At 40.2% G+C, this 16,313-nt stretch overlaps 2 protein-coding genes and 2 long non-coding RNA genes across 5 annotated transcripts; 1 reads left to right on the forward strand and 3 right to left on the reverse strand.

Moving 5' to 3' along the window:
* Positions 1 to 1,126: 1,126 nt before the first annotated feature.
* Positions 1,127 to 1,663, reverse strand: LOC137709779 (uncharacterized). The gene is made up of 3 exons (XR_015963398.1): positions 1,519 to 1,663; positions 1,342 to 1,422; positions 1,127 to 1,152 (listed from the first exon to the last, which is right to left on the reverse strand). It is a non-coding gene; the product is annotated as an uncharacterized LOC137709779 (long non-coding RNA).
* On the reverse strand, positions 1,661 to 2,865 carry LOC148696133 (uncharacterized). Of its 2 annotated transcripts, none has more exons than XR_015963396.1 (3): positions 2,556 to 2,865; positions 1,935 to 2,139; positions 1,661 to 1,790 (listed from the first exon to the last, which is right to left on the reverse strand). It is a non-coding gene; the product is annotated as an uncharacterized LOC148696133 (long non-coding RNA). The 2 variants fall into 2 exon arrangements; XR_015963397.1 differs by having other exon boundaries at positions 1,699 to 1,824.
* Positions 2,866 to 4,283: 1,418 nt separating this feature from the next.
* On the forward strand, positions 4,284 to 8,335 carry LOC137711666 (cell division cycle protein 48 homolog). Its single transcript, XM_068450922.2, has 9 exons — positions 4,284 to 4,342; positions 4,934 to 5,099; positions 5,194 to 5,422; positions 5,545 to 6,311; positions 6,401 to 6,622; positions 6,756 to 6,827; positions 6,908 to 7,189; positions 7,319 to 7,678; positions 7,958 to 8,335. Exons 1-9 carry the CDS (start codon positions 4,284 to 4,286, stop codon positions 8,252 to 8,254), a joined length of 2,454 nt encoding a protein of 817 aa, XP_068307023.1. The 3' UTR covers positions 8,255 to 8,335.
* A 2,596-nt stretch (positions 8,336 to 10,931) lies between these two features.
* On the reverse strand, positions 10,932 to 15,747 carry LOC137710391 (uncharacterized). Its single transcript, XM_068449363.2, has 2 exons — positions 12,609 to 15,747; positions 10,932 to 11,653 (listed from the first exon to the last, which is right to left on the reverse strand). The coding sequence occupies exons 1-2, from the start codon at positions 15,478 to 15,480 to the stop codon at positions 11,169 to 11,171; spliced, it is 3,357 nt and encodes a 1,118-aa protein (XP_068305464.2). The 5' UTR covers positions 15,481 to 15,747; the 3' UTR covers positions 10,932 to 11,168.
* Between the last annotated feature and the right edge of the window lie 566 nt (positions 15,748 to 16,313).

The raw sequence follows: 16,313 nt of genomic DNA on the forward strand, positions 1-16,313 counted from the left end.
AACTGCTTAATCATCATTTGAACTTCATCCAAAAAGAACATATATACAGCGGTGCACGGAGGAAAAGAAAGTGATCGTTTAGTTAAGATGAAGATTCATAGAATGATACCAGTGGATTCAGCGACTCGGTAGAGCTGTTCAAACTTCGAGTTGGCATGACCATTCTTGCCATTCGGATCCCACAACCGAAAATCAAACCTTCATAAACGAAAAGGGCAATTGTGCTTGAAGTTTAACAAACCCTCATAAGCCGAATAAGCAGCGCTGCAGACAGATTTGTATCTTGGCGTTGAAGCACCACAAAAAGGGGTCAAGATGCACAGAACCAGTAGTTCACCATGGACATCTTGTAGCTGGATAACAATTCTCATGAAACTCTTTTCATTATACAATTTAGAGGGCGAAACATCTTCTGCAGTTTAAACATCCATGAATTCCGCAACAGCATGCTCTATAAATTTAACAAGACCCTTGGCAGTACAGACTTGAGACCTACAAGTTCCTACAATGTCCATGTCCCTCATATCATCTAACCAAGCTTTCTTAGAAGGGAGAGTTCTATTCACTTACAACACATTTTTGTCATTTTGATTAAAACTCAAAGTTTTCAAGCCTTTTTCATTAGTTTTCCTTTCTTAGTATCACAATTCCAGTCCGGTTGCATGTGTACCATCCCATATATACTTCCCAAATCAGTATTAAGTTTAAAGAACTCAGGATCAGTTAAGGCTTCCCGGAAATCCAAACGAAATCCATGACTTCCTGTCAGATCTTCAATATATTTTATATTAGATGCAACTTTTTGAACAGTTGCAAGGTTAAAGGTGAAATTCTAAGCTATTGGGGATGAATTCCGAGTGTGATTTCCATTCTTTCTAGCAAGATAACGAAGTTGGATCAAGTTGGCCGAGAAGAACCGTGCAAGGAAGATTAAGAAATCACTGAAGTTCATCCTGCATTAAAAAGAAACAATTAGCTAGTAGATTATGATTTTTCCTTTTCTTTTTCTAAAATCCCGAATTCCACCCCTCTCTTCCGGAAGCTAAGTTGATTATGCCCATGTGCTTCGGAATAGCCACTGGGGAAGTTTAAACAAGCTTTAGGCTATAATTAAATAGATATAAATTAGTACTCCCTCAAAAGCAAATCCCACTATAATTAAATAGATATAAATTAGTGCCATAGAACACTGGCATCGCCAATTTAACACGATATACTTGGCATTGAACCAATTGTGGTTAATGGAAATTCTATCTTCCTGAAAGCATTACGAACATGAATAAGATGATAAATTTTATGATAGAATGGAACAACAAGCACAAAACAAACTTGAAGAAATACCAAATTATGGACTTGATGATACCATCTGCTCGGTACAAAGATAATCTCGTTTGGTTCTTGAAGGCGCTCCAACCGGATTGCCTGCTCAATAGAAGAATACACAATCTCAACACACGAAAAGCAGCAAAAAATACAACTAGACAAGAGAAAACTTGAAGATATAGATTGATGATTTACCTTTGAAAAACCAGGAACATTAGTTTCGCTAACATCACCAGAGATATTATATACACAGCTTTTAGCTACAGAAAGAGAGAGTAAGAGTTGGATAAGCAGAGAAATACACGCTTCTTTCATCAAAGCAATACAGTATCAAAATATCCCGACATAGATCTAACTGATTATTGCAGGTAAATGTAAACTTGCCTGCCAAGCACAAGATGACTTTGAAAGGCGAGATCAAAATCCACCGCTTTTTGCCACACACATTCGCTGACCAGCTGTATGACCTGAAAACATCAGCATGAAGGGGAGTCTAAGTACCTGCATAAACCAAAGAAAGGGACAGCTAATCTCAAAAAGTTTGAGTCTGATCATATCTAAGACTAGAGAGCGAGAGAAAGAGAATGAACGTATCACTAATATTCTGTAACCTTTTGCTCCCATGTAAACAAAACGATAATCCGAGCAACTTATTTCATTATTTTTCTGAGTAAATATAGCAACATTTGGCTCATAGCTTCGTGACCTGAAGCCTCACTATGCTCCTGAATGGAGTCCCCGAGCCATTTCTCGACAAAGTCCGCAACGGTCATTTTTTCGTTCTCTTCTGTTCTGTGAATTCTCTAGTACCACAATCTGCAACCTTTAAGTGACAAACTATACCCTCACCTTAAATTAATCAAATACACAAAGCCTGAACCTTTAAGCCATTAATTATACTACAAACTACAGAAAACCAAGCAAAATAAAAGGGATTATGGGTTCTAATATCTAATTACCAAAATGCTAATCTTCTTAGTTATGTTTAATTCCTCTAACATACTTCTTAATCATGACAATCACACATCACCTTAAAACTAATTAGCATTGCAATATTACACCAAACGTATAAAGCTTGAATCTTTAACTACAGAAAACAAAAAAGAACTGATGGGTTAGCTAATATCTAGTTACCACATAATCAATCCTCTTAATTATGATTAATTCCTTCTAAACACACTTCATAATTCATGAATTTCACTGAAATCAGCTTTCTTCAAGAAATTTAGTACCTGAACTTTGGAATTTCCGAAATGGGTGGCGAAAATTTGAAGACTTGACAAGCCATTGTCGGTGACCCAGCCTCTGCAAGCCCTCCAATCGTCCATGAGACCTGTGAGCATCACAGGCTGGTTTTTCTCCATGTACCCTTCCACGAACTCATTGTACCCCAATTTTTTCCCGTTCACCTTCCCTATTTGCCCCTCAATTTGAATACCCATGTTTCTTCTTGTAACTTATGCTATCGAGTTAATCCGGATTTCCATTTTTTATGGTCAAATAATAATTTGGATTTCATACGTTCTGTTTCTCCGCGCGCCCTCTTTGATTTGCAGAAGAATACTTGAGGCCAGGCCAGAGAGAGCCGAAGTGATTTTATGGCTGGGCCCAATAAAATTTTGTCAAAAGTATTTGACTTTTTTTTTTTTTTTGGTCAAGGGTAATTTGAATACCAACAGAACAAAATTATATAAAAGGAGGTCCAAATTTCCACTCTAATTGTGATTTTCTACATTTCTCTGCTTAATTCTATCCCTTGATTTTTGGCTGAGGTATTCAATCAAATGACTAAAAATACAAAAGTGCAAAAATCACTCTCTCGTTTTCTTTTTATTTCATAGAAGCAATAGTGCAAAGGCGAGAATCAAAATTTTAAGGCATGTTTGATATTCTACTTGAATCCAACCTTTTAAACTCAAAAATAAATTTCAAGTTTTAGGCTTTAAAAACTTGTTTAATAGAACTATTTTCAAAAACTGAACTCAAGACTAACTAAAAAATATAGCTTATTATCTAAAAACATAAAAAGTGAGTTTTTAGAGTTTTTAAACTTAAACTCACTATTTTCTTTTCTGTTACTCTTCCCCTCTCACTCCAAATCTATCTCTCTATTTTCCTCTTTCTCTCTATTTTTTTTTACCTTTTTTGTCTCTCCTCTAATCTGCTATCTTCATTCTCTTGGTTCTTTTTCTCACTCCTCTTCCTCTCTATCTCATCCGATCCTCTCTATTCTTTCTCTTTCCATCAATCATCTCTTACTTTCTTTCCTCCTCTCTCCTATTTCTCCCTCTCATGCAACCCCATCTTTTTAGATCTCTTTGTCTAATTTAAGTCGTAAGATTTAAAAATTTTAAATCGCAAACCAATCAAGTTTTTGAGTCTTAAAGAAAATTGTTTTCAAGAAATGTTCTGAGAAATGATTAAAATTTTCAAATAGGATACCAAACATGCCCTTACCTTTTTCATGCATTTCTCAATTTTCAGCCGTCGAATTGAATGAATTAAAAATGATTAAATGACATAAATTAACAGGTGTATATAAAAGATAAAAAGATGTGTGCAGAATAGCACCACCCTTAATTTAGCAAAAAAATTATCAATTTAAGTTTTTTTTAATAGTAGATTACAAGTACTTAAACCCCAACAACTGAAGCTATAACGACCCAAGTGGAACTTCGCCCAAATTACAGGGATCAAACAATAAATAATCCATAAATTTTCTGTTGGCAGAGAAGTATCTTTTTCCGCAAGTAACCGGAATAAAACTCCTACTCCTTTGCTGGAGAGACCCCCTACTCCTAATCGGAATAGGTGCACTCTTTTCTCTATAGCTCCTTATAAATACGAAACACCTTTCTCACCGTCTCATACTTTACAGATTTCCAAACTCGCAAAAGCCTTTCGTTGACGATCGAAAGAAACCACCAAAAACCAAAACCAAAACCAAAGAAGCAGCAACAATGGCGCCACCTAGTCCATCTGCTCCTGATCAATCTCAGCCGTCTTCGTCCTTGGACCCGTACGTATTCGTAGCCATATGTTATTGCTCTCGCAGTTCGTATTAGCCTCTGTTTGTTTCGTGTGAAAATTTCATGAAAAGAACCTAACTTCTAAAATCTTCATGAAACTGAATAGGGTTTAGGGTTTACGGCAGTGTATATGTGTCTATGCGTGTGTTTTTTGTTTTTGTTGATTTAATGTAAACGGTATTCTACTTTAAACTAATCTAAACTTCCCCGACTAAATTCAAACTCAGTGCACATGGGGAGCACATCCGCTCTAGCTAATCTTGAACTCCATAGATTCAACCTTTCTTTTTTTTGCACCATATTTTTGTTTCCAAAGAATGCTCGTGTACTGCTGTGTTTGTATTGCTTGGTTATGGTAGGGGGAGAGAGCCACATAACAATTTTGTAGCGCAAAATTACCGGGGAGTTCATGTTTAACTTTTGCCGAAAGTCTTGTATTGCTGGATTTTGGTTTTGAATGATACAATTTGATATTCGTTAGATTCTTAATTTATGCACATTGGTGATTTTCCTTTTTGGTTTTTGATGAGTGCTTCGTTACGAGAAAGGAGAAACTAAAGTATTTATTTTTGCAAATACAGGAAAAGTAACAAGAAAGATTTTTCGACCGCCATTTCGGAACGAAAGAAGTCTCCTAATCGCCTTGTTGTTGATGAAGCTGTCAATGATGATAATTCTGTGATTTCCTTGCACCCTTCTGCAATGGAAAAGCTTCAGTTTTTCCGTGGAGACACTGTTTTAATTAAGGTATATTTCGCTCTTCTATGTTTCTAATGCCTCGAACTTTAAGTGTCTAATGGTTAGAAATTAAATCTCACTATTTCATTTTTTGGGTGTACAGGGGAAGAAAAGGAGAGACACAATTTGCATTGTTATGGCTGATAACGAATGCGAGGAGCCGAAAATCAGAATGAACAAAGTTGTGAGAGCTAATCTTAGGGTTCGCCTCGGGGATATTGTGTCTGTTCGTCTCTGCCATGATGTCAAGTATGGAAAGAAGGTTCACATCCTTCCAATCGATGATACAATTGAAGGCGTGACAGGAAGCTTATTCGATGCATATTTGAAGCGTGAGTATTCTCTTCGAAAATTATTTCCTTTTTGACTGTTTATGTCACACATAAATATTTTTTTTGCAATTACACTTTGTGCTTCTGTGACATGTCTCTTAACATTGTTACTTGGTTGACAGCATACTTTGCGGAAGCTTACCGCCCTGTGAGGAAGGGTGATCTTTTCCTGGTTCAGGGCATGATGCGAAGCATTGAGTTCAAGATCATTGAGACAGACCCTGATGAGTACTGCATTGTTGCACCGGATACTGAGATTTTCTGTGAGGGAGAGCCTGTCAAACGCGAGGACGAGGAAAGACTAGAGGATGTAGGATATGATGATGTTGGAGGTGTTAGAAAGCAAATGGCTCAGATACGCGAGTTAGTAGAACTGCCTCTTAGACATCCACAGCTCTTCAAATCGATTGGAGTGAAACCCCCGAAGGGGATTTTACTCTATGGGCCACCCGGGACGGGGAAAACATTGATTGCAAGGGCTGTAGCAAATGAGACTGGAGCGTTCTTCTTTTCGATCAATGGACCTGAAATAATGTCCAAGATGGCAGGTGAAAGTGAAAGCAACTTGAGGAAGGCGTTTGAGGAAGCTGAAAAGAATGCACCCTCAATCATTTTTATTGATGAGATAGATTCTATTGCTCCGAAGAGGGAAAAGACCCACGGTGAAGTGGGAAGGCGTATAGTTTCCCAGCTCCTGACTTTAATGGACGGCCTTAAGTCCCGTGCACATGTCATTGTAATGGGAGCAACGAATAGGCCAAACAGCATCGACCCTGCTCTAAGGAGATTTGGAAGATTCGATAGAGAGATTGACATTGGTGTCCCGGATGAAGTTGGAAGATTGGAAGTTTTGCGAATCCATACAAAGAGGATGAAACTTGCAGATGATGTAAGATCTTCTATCCTCAAATTTTCATATCGTTTATCCTGCATTGCGATAAATTATGTTAATTACTTGGTGTTTTGCTACTATTACAGGTTGATCTCGAACGAGTTGCAAAAGATACCCATGGTTTTGTTGGTGCAGATCTTGCCGCTCTCTCCACAGAGGCTGCGCTCCAGTGCATCCGTGAAAAAATGGATGTTATTGACTTGGAAGACGATACGATTGATGCTGAGGTGTTGAATTCGATGGCTGTGACGAATGAAAACTTCCAGACCGCACTGTCCTCTACAAATCCTTCTGCCTTGCGTGAAACTGTAAGTTTTTATTTATTTATTTTTTTTTTGAAGTTTTGGGGTAGCAAGCTTTACTTGTTTTTTAGAAGTTGCTACTCAGAGAGTTAGAATATCTTTGGACTTGAGAATGATAACTTGTTTTCTTGGTTTACAGGTTGTGGACGTACCTAATGTTTCGTGGGATGCCATTGGCGGGTTGGAGAACGTCAAAAGAGAACTTCAAGAGGTTTGTGATTCGATTCATCTTCCTCTTCAATACGTAATATTTTTGGACCAAATTTATACTAATTACTTTACCTCTGGCAGACTATTAAACTCCCCGTGGAGCATCCAGAGATGTTTGAGAAATTTGGGATGTCACCTTCAAAAGGCGTTCTCTTTTATGGACCACCTGGCTGTGGGAAAACCCTTCTCGCCAAGGCAATTGCCAATGAATGTCAGGCCAACTTCATCAGTATCAAAGGACCTGAGCTGCTAACAATGTGGTTCGGAGAAAGTGAGGCAAATGTGCGCGAGATATTTGACAAGGCTCGCCAATCCGCTCCTTGTGTTCTTTTCTTTGATGAGCTGGACTCAATTGCAACTCAGGTACTTACGATTATATTTTTGTTCCCTTCAATCACATTCTAAATTCTGTTTGCGGGTTCATTTACTTGTTTCTTTTGAGGTTAACTATTTTTCACTTTGAACTAACTCACAAACCCCCTCCTCTATCAGCGTGGCAATTCTGTGGGGGATGCTGGTGGTGCCGGAGACAGAGTCTTGAACCAACTTCTAACCGAAATGGATGGAATGAATGCAAAGAAAACCGTCTTTGTCATTGGGGCGACAAACAGGCCAGACATTATTGACCCGGCATTGCTCAGGCCTGGACGTCTTGACCAACTTATCTACATCCCGCTCCCAGATGAGGCTTCGCGCCTTCAGATTTTTAAAGCATGTCTGCGCAAGTCACCCATCTCTAAGGATATTGACCTAGCAGCTCTTGCCCGTTATACGCGCGGTTTTAGTGGTGCAGATATCACCGAGATATGTCAACGTGCCTGCAAATATGCCATCAGAGAAGACATTGAGAAGGTAAGAGGTTTTCTCCCACTTGAGTTAATTGAGCAATTATTTGCAGCACAAGCAAGAAGCCTAATTGCAGAAGAAAATTTATGCTCCTTACAGATTTTTTTCGTTTTCTAATACAAAATTTCCTTAACATTCCTTGACACACAAGAAATCTAATCGCAGCATAAACATGATCCATAGATGATGGTTGAAGTTGATTCTGAATTTTTATTATAAATCACATGAAAATCACAACACTCGTGAAAATTATGCTAATCTTTTCCTCTTTTCAAACATTTATAGGATATTGAGAGGCAAAGAAGAAAGAACGAGAACTCCGAAGCCATGGAGGAAGATGAAACTGATGAGGGACCCGAGATCAAGCCAGTGCACTTTGAGGAATCGATGAAACATGCCCGAAGAAGTGTGAGTGATGCAGACATCAAGAAGTACCAGGTGTTTGCTCAGACTTTGCAACAATCTCGTGGGTTTGGATCTGAATTTCGATTTCCACAGACAGAGAACAATGGAGGAGAAGCAGCTCCAACCCCATTTTCTTCAGCCACAGTTGCTGGAGAGGAAGATGATCTCTACGATTGAGAATTACAACCAATTCTTTTTTAGCTTTTAGATACTTTAGCAGCCTAGGTAAATATTCAGCTTTGAGGTTATACTTTGATGAGGAAGAATTGTCATATTAATGTAATAAATATTAACTTTGAGGTCATATTTTGTTTATTGTATAAATATTTGGATGAAAGTAAATTAGACTACCGAATTGGTTATTGTTCTGCAATCTTTGTCTGATAAATAACAATTATAGCCTCATTTGATAGTGATTTTAAAATGATTGAAAGTGGTTTTTTTTTATAAAAAAAATGGGTTTTAAAAATAAGTGTTTTCTGTAAGAAGCACCAGTTATGTGTTTTCTGTAAGAAGCACCAGTTATGTGTTTCTTGTAGGGTGCACTTTCAAGGGTTTTTTAAAATTCATTTGGATTTTTTATTAAAATTTAATTTCAAAAATATTTTTACAAAAAAACGTTTTTAACTATTTTAAAGGTAGTTCCAAATAAACCCTACTTTAGTGACCTTCTACCAAAGAAAACTAAACTCTCACATTAACAAAGACAACGTCTCTTTTGGGTCTTAAATTTTCAGATGTACCCTTTCTCCCTCCCAACAAATTGAAAGTCACAAATCATATTTTATGCGTCTTACAAACATGAATGACGAAAACTAACCAGATCAAAAAGTATGGACGGCCATAATCAACCCGTGCAAACGTATTTGCGACTGACCTAACATTTCCATCTGTAATAGTAACTAAGAATGTGAATTACAAAAACTGGGCTCCACGCCTGCCTTGGTTTCCTTAGGCCTTTGAGCATCATATAGCCGTTAGATCATGAACAGTGGACCCTACAACGTTGCAAACTGCTGCATATACAGCCATACAAGTCCCTCATGATCTACACTGGGAATCTTTGATGTGTGCTTTTGAAAGAAAAAAAAGTAATATCAACACCAAGAAAATAAGAGATCTCAGATCTCTCATCTCACATGCTAGCACGTGTATCACGTGAGCTCAAGCGAGCAAAAGGATCACCAGACAGGTATCCTTTCTTTTCTTTTTTTTCCTGTCTACCTTTCTGCACCAGTATGGAAGATACTGCTAAATATTTTCATTTTATAACTTTTAGGTTTTTAGGTTTGGAGTGATTTTTAAAATGGATTATAAATTTTTAATTTTTTCATATTGGAGGTCTTAAAATTGTTTTAATATGTGTGTTCGGTCGGATTTATTATATGATAATTCATTAAACTGATGATTGGTGAGCTTGAGATCCTTATATAAGTTAACATGTAAGACAAATTTGCATTGTATTGACAAAAATACTCATCAGTTTAATAGATGGTTAGATGTTTAAAGAGATAAAAGGTGTAAACGGATACAATTTCAAAACTTAAGGGTGCGATATTGAGAAAATGAAACCTCAAAAGTCACCTCAAACTTGAAAGGTATAAAATGTAGCTAGCCATAAATTAAAGCAGAAATACAGAATAAATACTCTTATGATACAATATTGTTTTCATACAAGCAACATTTTATTTTATACTAATCCAAACTACATGAATGATTTATCATAAAACCAATTGCCAAAATATAGACTAACCCAACTCGTTATAAGGACATACAAGTTTGGCTCAACTCAATGTTAGACATTTCTTCAAATCCTAAAACGGCCACATGCGTGTGATAAGGTGTGAGGAATTTTCCGTTCTTACATATAAACAAAACAAATCGGATGACGTAGAGCACTTGTAAGCCTAGGCTTCACACATGGATTAACTTACTATAATACCATGAACAAATTTAAATTATCCTATAAAATTAATTGACGGTATGAGAAATAACCCGACTCTGTATTAGTAAATGCAATCTTTAGTAAACTTCCAAGGTGAAATTCTTTACAATTCAAACTCGAGTGCATCCGTTCTAAACAATGTAGCTACAACCATGATTTCATAAAAAGATTTAGATATTATTTGTTTATTCTGATTAAGATAAATTCTTGTGTCCAATACTATCACATGGTGGGCCTTGATGCTGCTGATTATCTTTAAAACAGCGACTGTGGGAAAGATAAGGAGGTTGGCTTCTCAAATTATAATAGCTGCCCACATTTCCCCACCACACATAAATCCCCTACCTTTCTCTCGCCCACCTTCACATCCCCGAGAAGAGAAAAATAAGACATTGTATCTGCAATCTGCATGCACACAACACACGCATTTTTGAGAAACAAATTATGGAAAATGACTTCACATTCAAGCAATAGAAGTAGTTTTGTTGTCCCCCCTTCTCTCTCTCTCTCTCTCTCTCTCTCTCTCTCTCATATTATCGAATTATAGAATTTCTCTGTGTATGACGTTTGTTCTTTACTCTAGAGAATGAATGCGCATCGATATTGTTGAAATTGCTTCGATATCATGTCTGTACGTTATGTTGGTCATAGTAACATTGACATGGTGTTGATACTGTATTGAAATTTGTCGTTTATTAAAGAAAAGAATCAGGCCAATGGCATGGGAGTTTGTTCCATAGCCCGACAAATTGAATTAAGCGTCATTTTCAAGGATAATGCATGTGATTAACTGATATTTGAAAAGACTTACGAGCTAATAAAAATCATTAACAACCGTTCGTACGCGTGCTGTATGTGGATTGCAACTCATTATCCGTAACATTAATAAGATGTGAAAGTAAATTGAAATTCAAGAAATTGATGGCTGGCCTCTCATTCATTACTCACTAATTAGTACAATAATGTCAAGTTGCTGTACAATCACTGTGCTCAACTTGTGATATCAATTAATCCATATCACTCTTGCAAATTAAGCACTCTTTGGCAATGCCCATATTATGTTGCCCTAATCCTACAAATAATCTCACACCTAATCCTAATTCCTAACGAATAATTATATGTTTTCAACAACATATGACATTATTGTTATTGAGTTCCTGACAGATAACCAGCTGAAGCAGATGAGTAAGCAAGTGAGCAATGAGAGGAGCCTTGCAGCTGAAGCAACTGAGCCGGTGTCACAGAAGACGATGAATTCTTCAAGGCGTTGGTAGCCGGCTTATGCACCTCGCTTGCCACCGGGCCCTGATCGTGTCGAATTTCTCTCAACAATGCCGCCACGTCCTTCATCGTGGGACGATCCTCCGCCCGGTTGCTGGTGCAGAGGAGTGAGATTCCAAGAGCTTGGAGCATTTCTTGTATCTGTGTGTCTGGATAACCTTGAAGTTTAGGATCAAGAATCTCAACAGGGTCCTTCTTGCTCTTCAGGTGGTCTCGGACCCACTGAATCACATGTTGCCCATCTGTGAATGATGGGTCCACTGGCCTTTTCCCAGTTATGATCTCCAAAAGGACAACCCCATAACTATACACATCGCTTTTTGCAGTGATTTTTAGCATGCAGGCATATTCTGCAGATAACAACTGAATTATCAGCTTTGGTGTTGTGGAAAACTATGCAAGTTTTTAAGGAGATTTTCTGATATATACCGATGAATTCTATATATCAGGAGTTTTAACCGTTAGATTTTTCACAAAAATACAATACCCGAGACTTAATAATTAATTTTTATTAAAAACACGACACTCAAAAGCACCGTAAAATTTTCGGTTTTCTGAGAGGAAGACAAATGCAAAAAGATGAAATGAAAACCATGCAAATATTGCTGAAAAAGTAAGCATCTTTTGATGTTAGCTAGCACCAAGAATGTGATGTTTTGGACACTTGATATATCAAGGTGAAAGACATGTCATGTCACACAGTTTAAAGCCCCTTTTTCCAATAACCCCAACAGCATATGGACCATATAGGTGATTTAACTAAACAAATACCAAGCAACAAGAAAAGCTACAATTAGAAGGGTCCGTCTACTAAAGCTGTACTACTACTTGCCCATCTTGAGTCCCACTTAGTGGATTCTAGCTTTCCATCCCAGATACAGCGCTCTCTTTCTATCTCTATCTTATCATGTGATGTGAGTGATACTGATAGCGAGAAAAAATTCCGAGTACATCTAAGTGGATGAAAATTTGGTAATGGCGGAGGTTCTCTTCCTGCTAGACATATTAACATCTGTCATACTCACATCAATTCCATCATATTCATCTAAAGTCACCTAATCAAACTCATAATTGAACCAAAAGTCTAATGGTAATCACTAATTGATGTCAAATTACTGTCTAGAAGCTAAATTTGATGTGTTTAGACCTAAGTTCTTTTCCTAGACATGCTTAATTAAAAATCTAATTACCACAATCAGAAGTCATTCATAACGGGTATAATGACTGAGCAAAGACAATGATGGTTAAAAGTAAAACCCATGATTAAGACAACTAAAACGAAATTAATTGTTTTTTAAACTTTACCCGGCGCAATGTAGCCGTAGGACCCGGCAAATTGGGGGTTGGCTGAAAATGGACCGTTTGGATCGTCCTCCACCAGCCTAGCAAGTCCAAAGTCCGCCAAAACGGCCTCGTATCGATCCCCCAGCAGAATGTTTTGCGCCTTCACGTCGCGGTGTAAGATAGCCGGCTGGCAATCGTGGTGCAAGTACGCCAACCCCTCCGCCACGCCCGACGCTATCCTGAACCGGGTGTCCCACTCCACTAATCCTGCGCACCCCTCGTGCAGCAACGAACCCAGATTACCGTTGACCAGATGGTCGTAAAACAGTAACTTCGTCCTCCGGTTCGCGCCCCAACCGAGTAACCGTACGATGTTACGGTGTCGTATTCTTGCCAACGTGGCAATCTCCGAGGAAAATGCGGAGGCCGAGTATTTCTCTGACGGACGGAATCTTTTTACTGCGATGGATAAGCCTGAGGGGATGGTGACTTGATAAACGACGCCCGAGCGGCCCCGTCCGATGACGTTGCAAGGAGTTAAACTTCGCGCCACGTCGACAATCGACAGGTCGAGCTTCTGGTAAAGCGTAACCTCCCACGGTGGGCCCACGTCTAACTCGCTGTCGTCCTCCGGGTCGGGCTCATGGGACCCTCCGAAGAGTCCGGCCGGGCCCCGCATCTTTGCTCCGAGGATAATGTAGAACGCCGTGAGAAGAAGCGTGCACGCGGTGCACAGTAGCACCACCATGGCCACGCGCGCTGCTACATTGCGGCGGCGGGATCCGTCGGGATTTTTGTTCGCGGCGGAGCACTGGTTGTTTCCGGAGAGACAGAGCGAGGGATTGCCGGACAAGACGCTCAGTGGAAGCTTCGAAAAGAAGGGCGTGTCTGGGACTCTCCCTGAGAAGTTGTTGTGCGAGATATTGAGGACCACGAGATTTTGCATGTCCGCAAGAAATTGGAGGTCGCCGGAGAGCTGATTGTGAGAGACGTCTAGAATCCCGAGCTTGTCCAAATCGGCGAACTCCTTCGGTATCTCGCCGGAGAGTTGGTTCAAGCTCAGGTTCAGAGCGATTTCCAGCGCGGGAATCTTGCCCAAGCTGGCCGGAATATTCCCTGTCAGCTCGTTCCCGCTCAAATCCAACAACTGTAGCTTCGAGCACGAACCGAGTTCACTCGGAATCGCACCCGCGAACCGATTATTTCCCAAAACGAGCTTGGTGAGTGAACTCAGTGATCCGATTGCAGGTCTCAACGTCCCTTCGATCAAATTGTCTGAGAAATCCACGAATTGGAGATATACAAGCTTATCAAAACCTCCAGGCAAATCTCCCCCAATCGAATTGGAATGCAAATCCAGAAACGTCAGATTCCGGCAGCCGGAGATCTCCTCCGGTATGGTTCGACTAAGCCGATTCGATCCAAGATCCAAGAAATTCAAGTTTCTCAAATTCCCAATCTGCGGCGGAATCCCTCCCGCGAGTTTGTTGCCGCTGGCCCGAAACCGAATCAGCGACGAGCAGTTTCCGATCTCCGACGGAATTTCACCGGAGAAGTTGTTAGATAGCAGCAGCAGCTTGGTGAGATTCTGGAGATTGAAGAGCCCTCCGGGAATCGGCCCCGTCAAGCCGTTCTGTGACAAATCAACGGACTCGAGGTTAACACAGTTGGAAATCGACGGCGGAACGCTTCCTTCGAGCTTGTTCTGCCACAAGAAAAGAAGAGAAAGGTTCGACAAGTTTCCGAACTCCGCCGGTATCGAACCGGTGATCTGGTTATTGTCGAGCTCGATCTGCGTCAGTTTCCGGCAGTTTCCGAGCTGCGCCGGAATCTCGCCCGATATTTGATTGACGCTCAGCTGCAGCTCCTGAAGCGAAGTCAAGTTTCCGAAAGACAGGGGAATGATTCCAGTCAATGAGTTCATCGAGATGTCGATGACTAATAGCTGCAGGCAGTTGCCGAGCTCCGGCGGAATGACTCCCACCAAGTTGTTCTGCCAGAGAAGAAGGTTCTGAAGGTTGTTTAACTTCCCCAATTGGCTTGGGACCGATCCCGTTATCGAATTCTCATACAAATAGATGTCCCGGAGCTCGGAGCAGTCTCCAAGCTCAGGTGGGATCGGACCTGAGAGTAAGGCGGTGTAGATTGCGAGTGTTTCGAGTTTCTTGAGGAGGCCAAGAGATGGAGGGAGGAAGCCCGAAATGCTGGTTTCTGCCAATCCCAGCATTACCAAATTGTTGCAGCTTCCAATCTCGTGGGGCACAGGGCCTTCGAGGTTCTTGTTCCCGCCGGCTCTGATCACTTCAAGATTGTGCAAATCGCCAATCGATTTCGGAATGTTGCCGCTGAGCTGGTTGTCGTAAAGAACCAGCCATTTCAAGCTGGTGAGGTTGCCGATTTGGGTTGGGATTTCGCCTTCCAATCGATTCGCGCTGAGGTGAAGCTGCTCGAGCTTGGGCAGCGAGCAGATCTCGGTTGGGATTTCGCCGGTTAATGCATTGTCGCTCAAGTCCAGTACGGTGAGGTCTCTGAGAGTGGAAATCTGTTTCGGGATCGAGCCGGTGAGGTTGGTGCCGGAGAGCGTGAGCTTGGTGATGGTCGACAACGAGGTGAAGTTACAAGGGAGCTGACCCAGCAAATCAAGGTACTTCAAATTCAACTCCACAACTTGGCCGTTGGAGTTGCAGGTGACCCCAAACCACCCGCACGGCGCTTCGTCATTCGGGTCCCAATTTCCCAATGCGCTCGTGGAAACAGAGCCGTTGAGACTCTGCTTCCACGAGAGCAAAGCTCGGCCTTGCGGGTTCAAGGCCGAGGCGGCGAGAGAAAAAGAGAGGAGGAGCAACATGAATAAGGAGGAGGAGGGGAGGGTCATCCATGGATGAACAGGCATTACAACAAACAGCTGGCTGCAGGCTACGGAAAGAAAGGGGTGAGAAGTCCGAGGAGGAGGAGGGGGAGGAGGTGCAGCAGCTGCCTAGGAGGGAGGGACAAGGAGAGGAAGCCAATCATGTTGGTGGGCTAGGATGTTATATATTAAATAGGGTTTAGGACCCAAAAGCTCGGGATCCAAGAAGAGCAACAGCCAGGCCATGATGTTTGAGCAGAGTGAAATGGAATTTTAGATGGTTGTTTTTTTCTGCATTTTTTTATTTGTTTTACAGTTGAAGGAAGTATATAGGTGGAGGGAAGAGCAGGAGGGGATAACTTTTTTTTTTTTTTTTTTTGAAAACAATTGGTGGGGGAGAAAGAGATGGGTGGGTGAGATTTTTCTATATATTTTTTTTTCTTTGTTTTTTATGATAAACTTTTCCTTTTTTATATTTTTAGGCATCGGACATGGACAATGATCTTTCACTGTCTCTTGGATTTGTATTTCTTTTTTTCATCATATTCTTTGATTTTTTGCATGAAATTCAGAAAACGATTGGACTGAAAATACAATATTCAGACACAAAAAATTGACATAGTTGTTGACAACTTGATGTACACTCTCTGTAAAGAAAGATGTAATCTATTTTTATTTACGTGTGTCGGCAAGCATGTGAATTTTGTGTATCAAAATGGTAAAATTGTTTATGTCCAACCACAAATTGATATCCTTTTCGGATCTCTCTATCCAAAGTCGACGGATCTCGAAATCTGAACCGTTCAAAAGCTCGATTTTGTATAAAATAAACTTGTGAAATAAATTAATGAGTACCAAATAATTTAAATTGAATGGTC

The sequence above is a fragment of the Pyrus communis genome, chromosome 6, assembly GCF_041283825.1.
Source record: "Pyrus communis isolate YQ-2024b chromosome 6, ASM4128382v1, whole genome shotgun sequence".
NCBI classification, from domain to species: Eukaryota; Viridiplantae; Streptophyta; class Magnoliopsida; order Rosales; family Rosaceae; genus Pyrus; species Pyrus communis.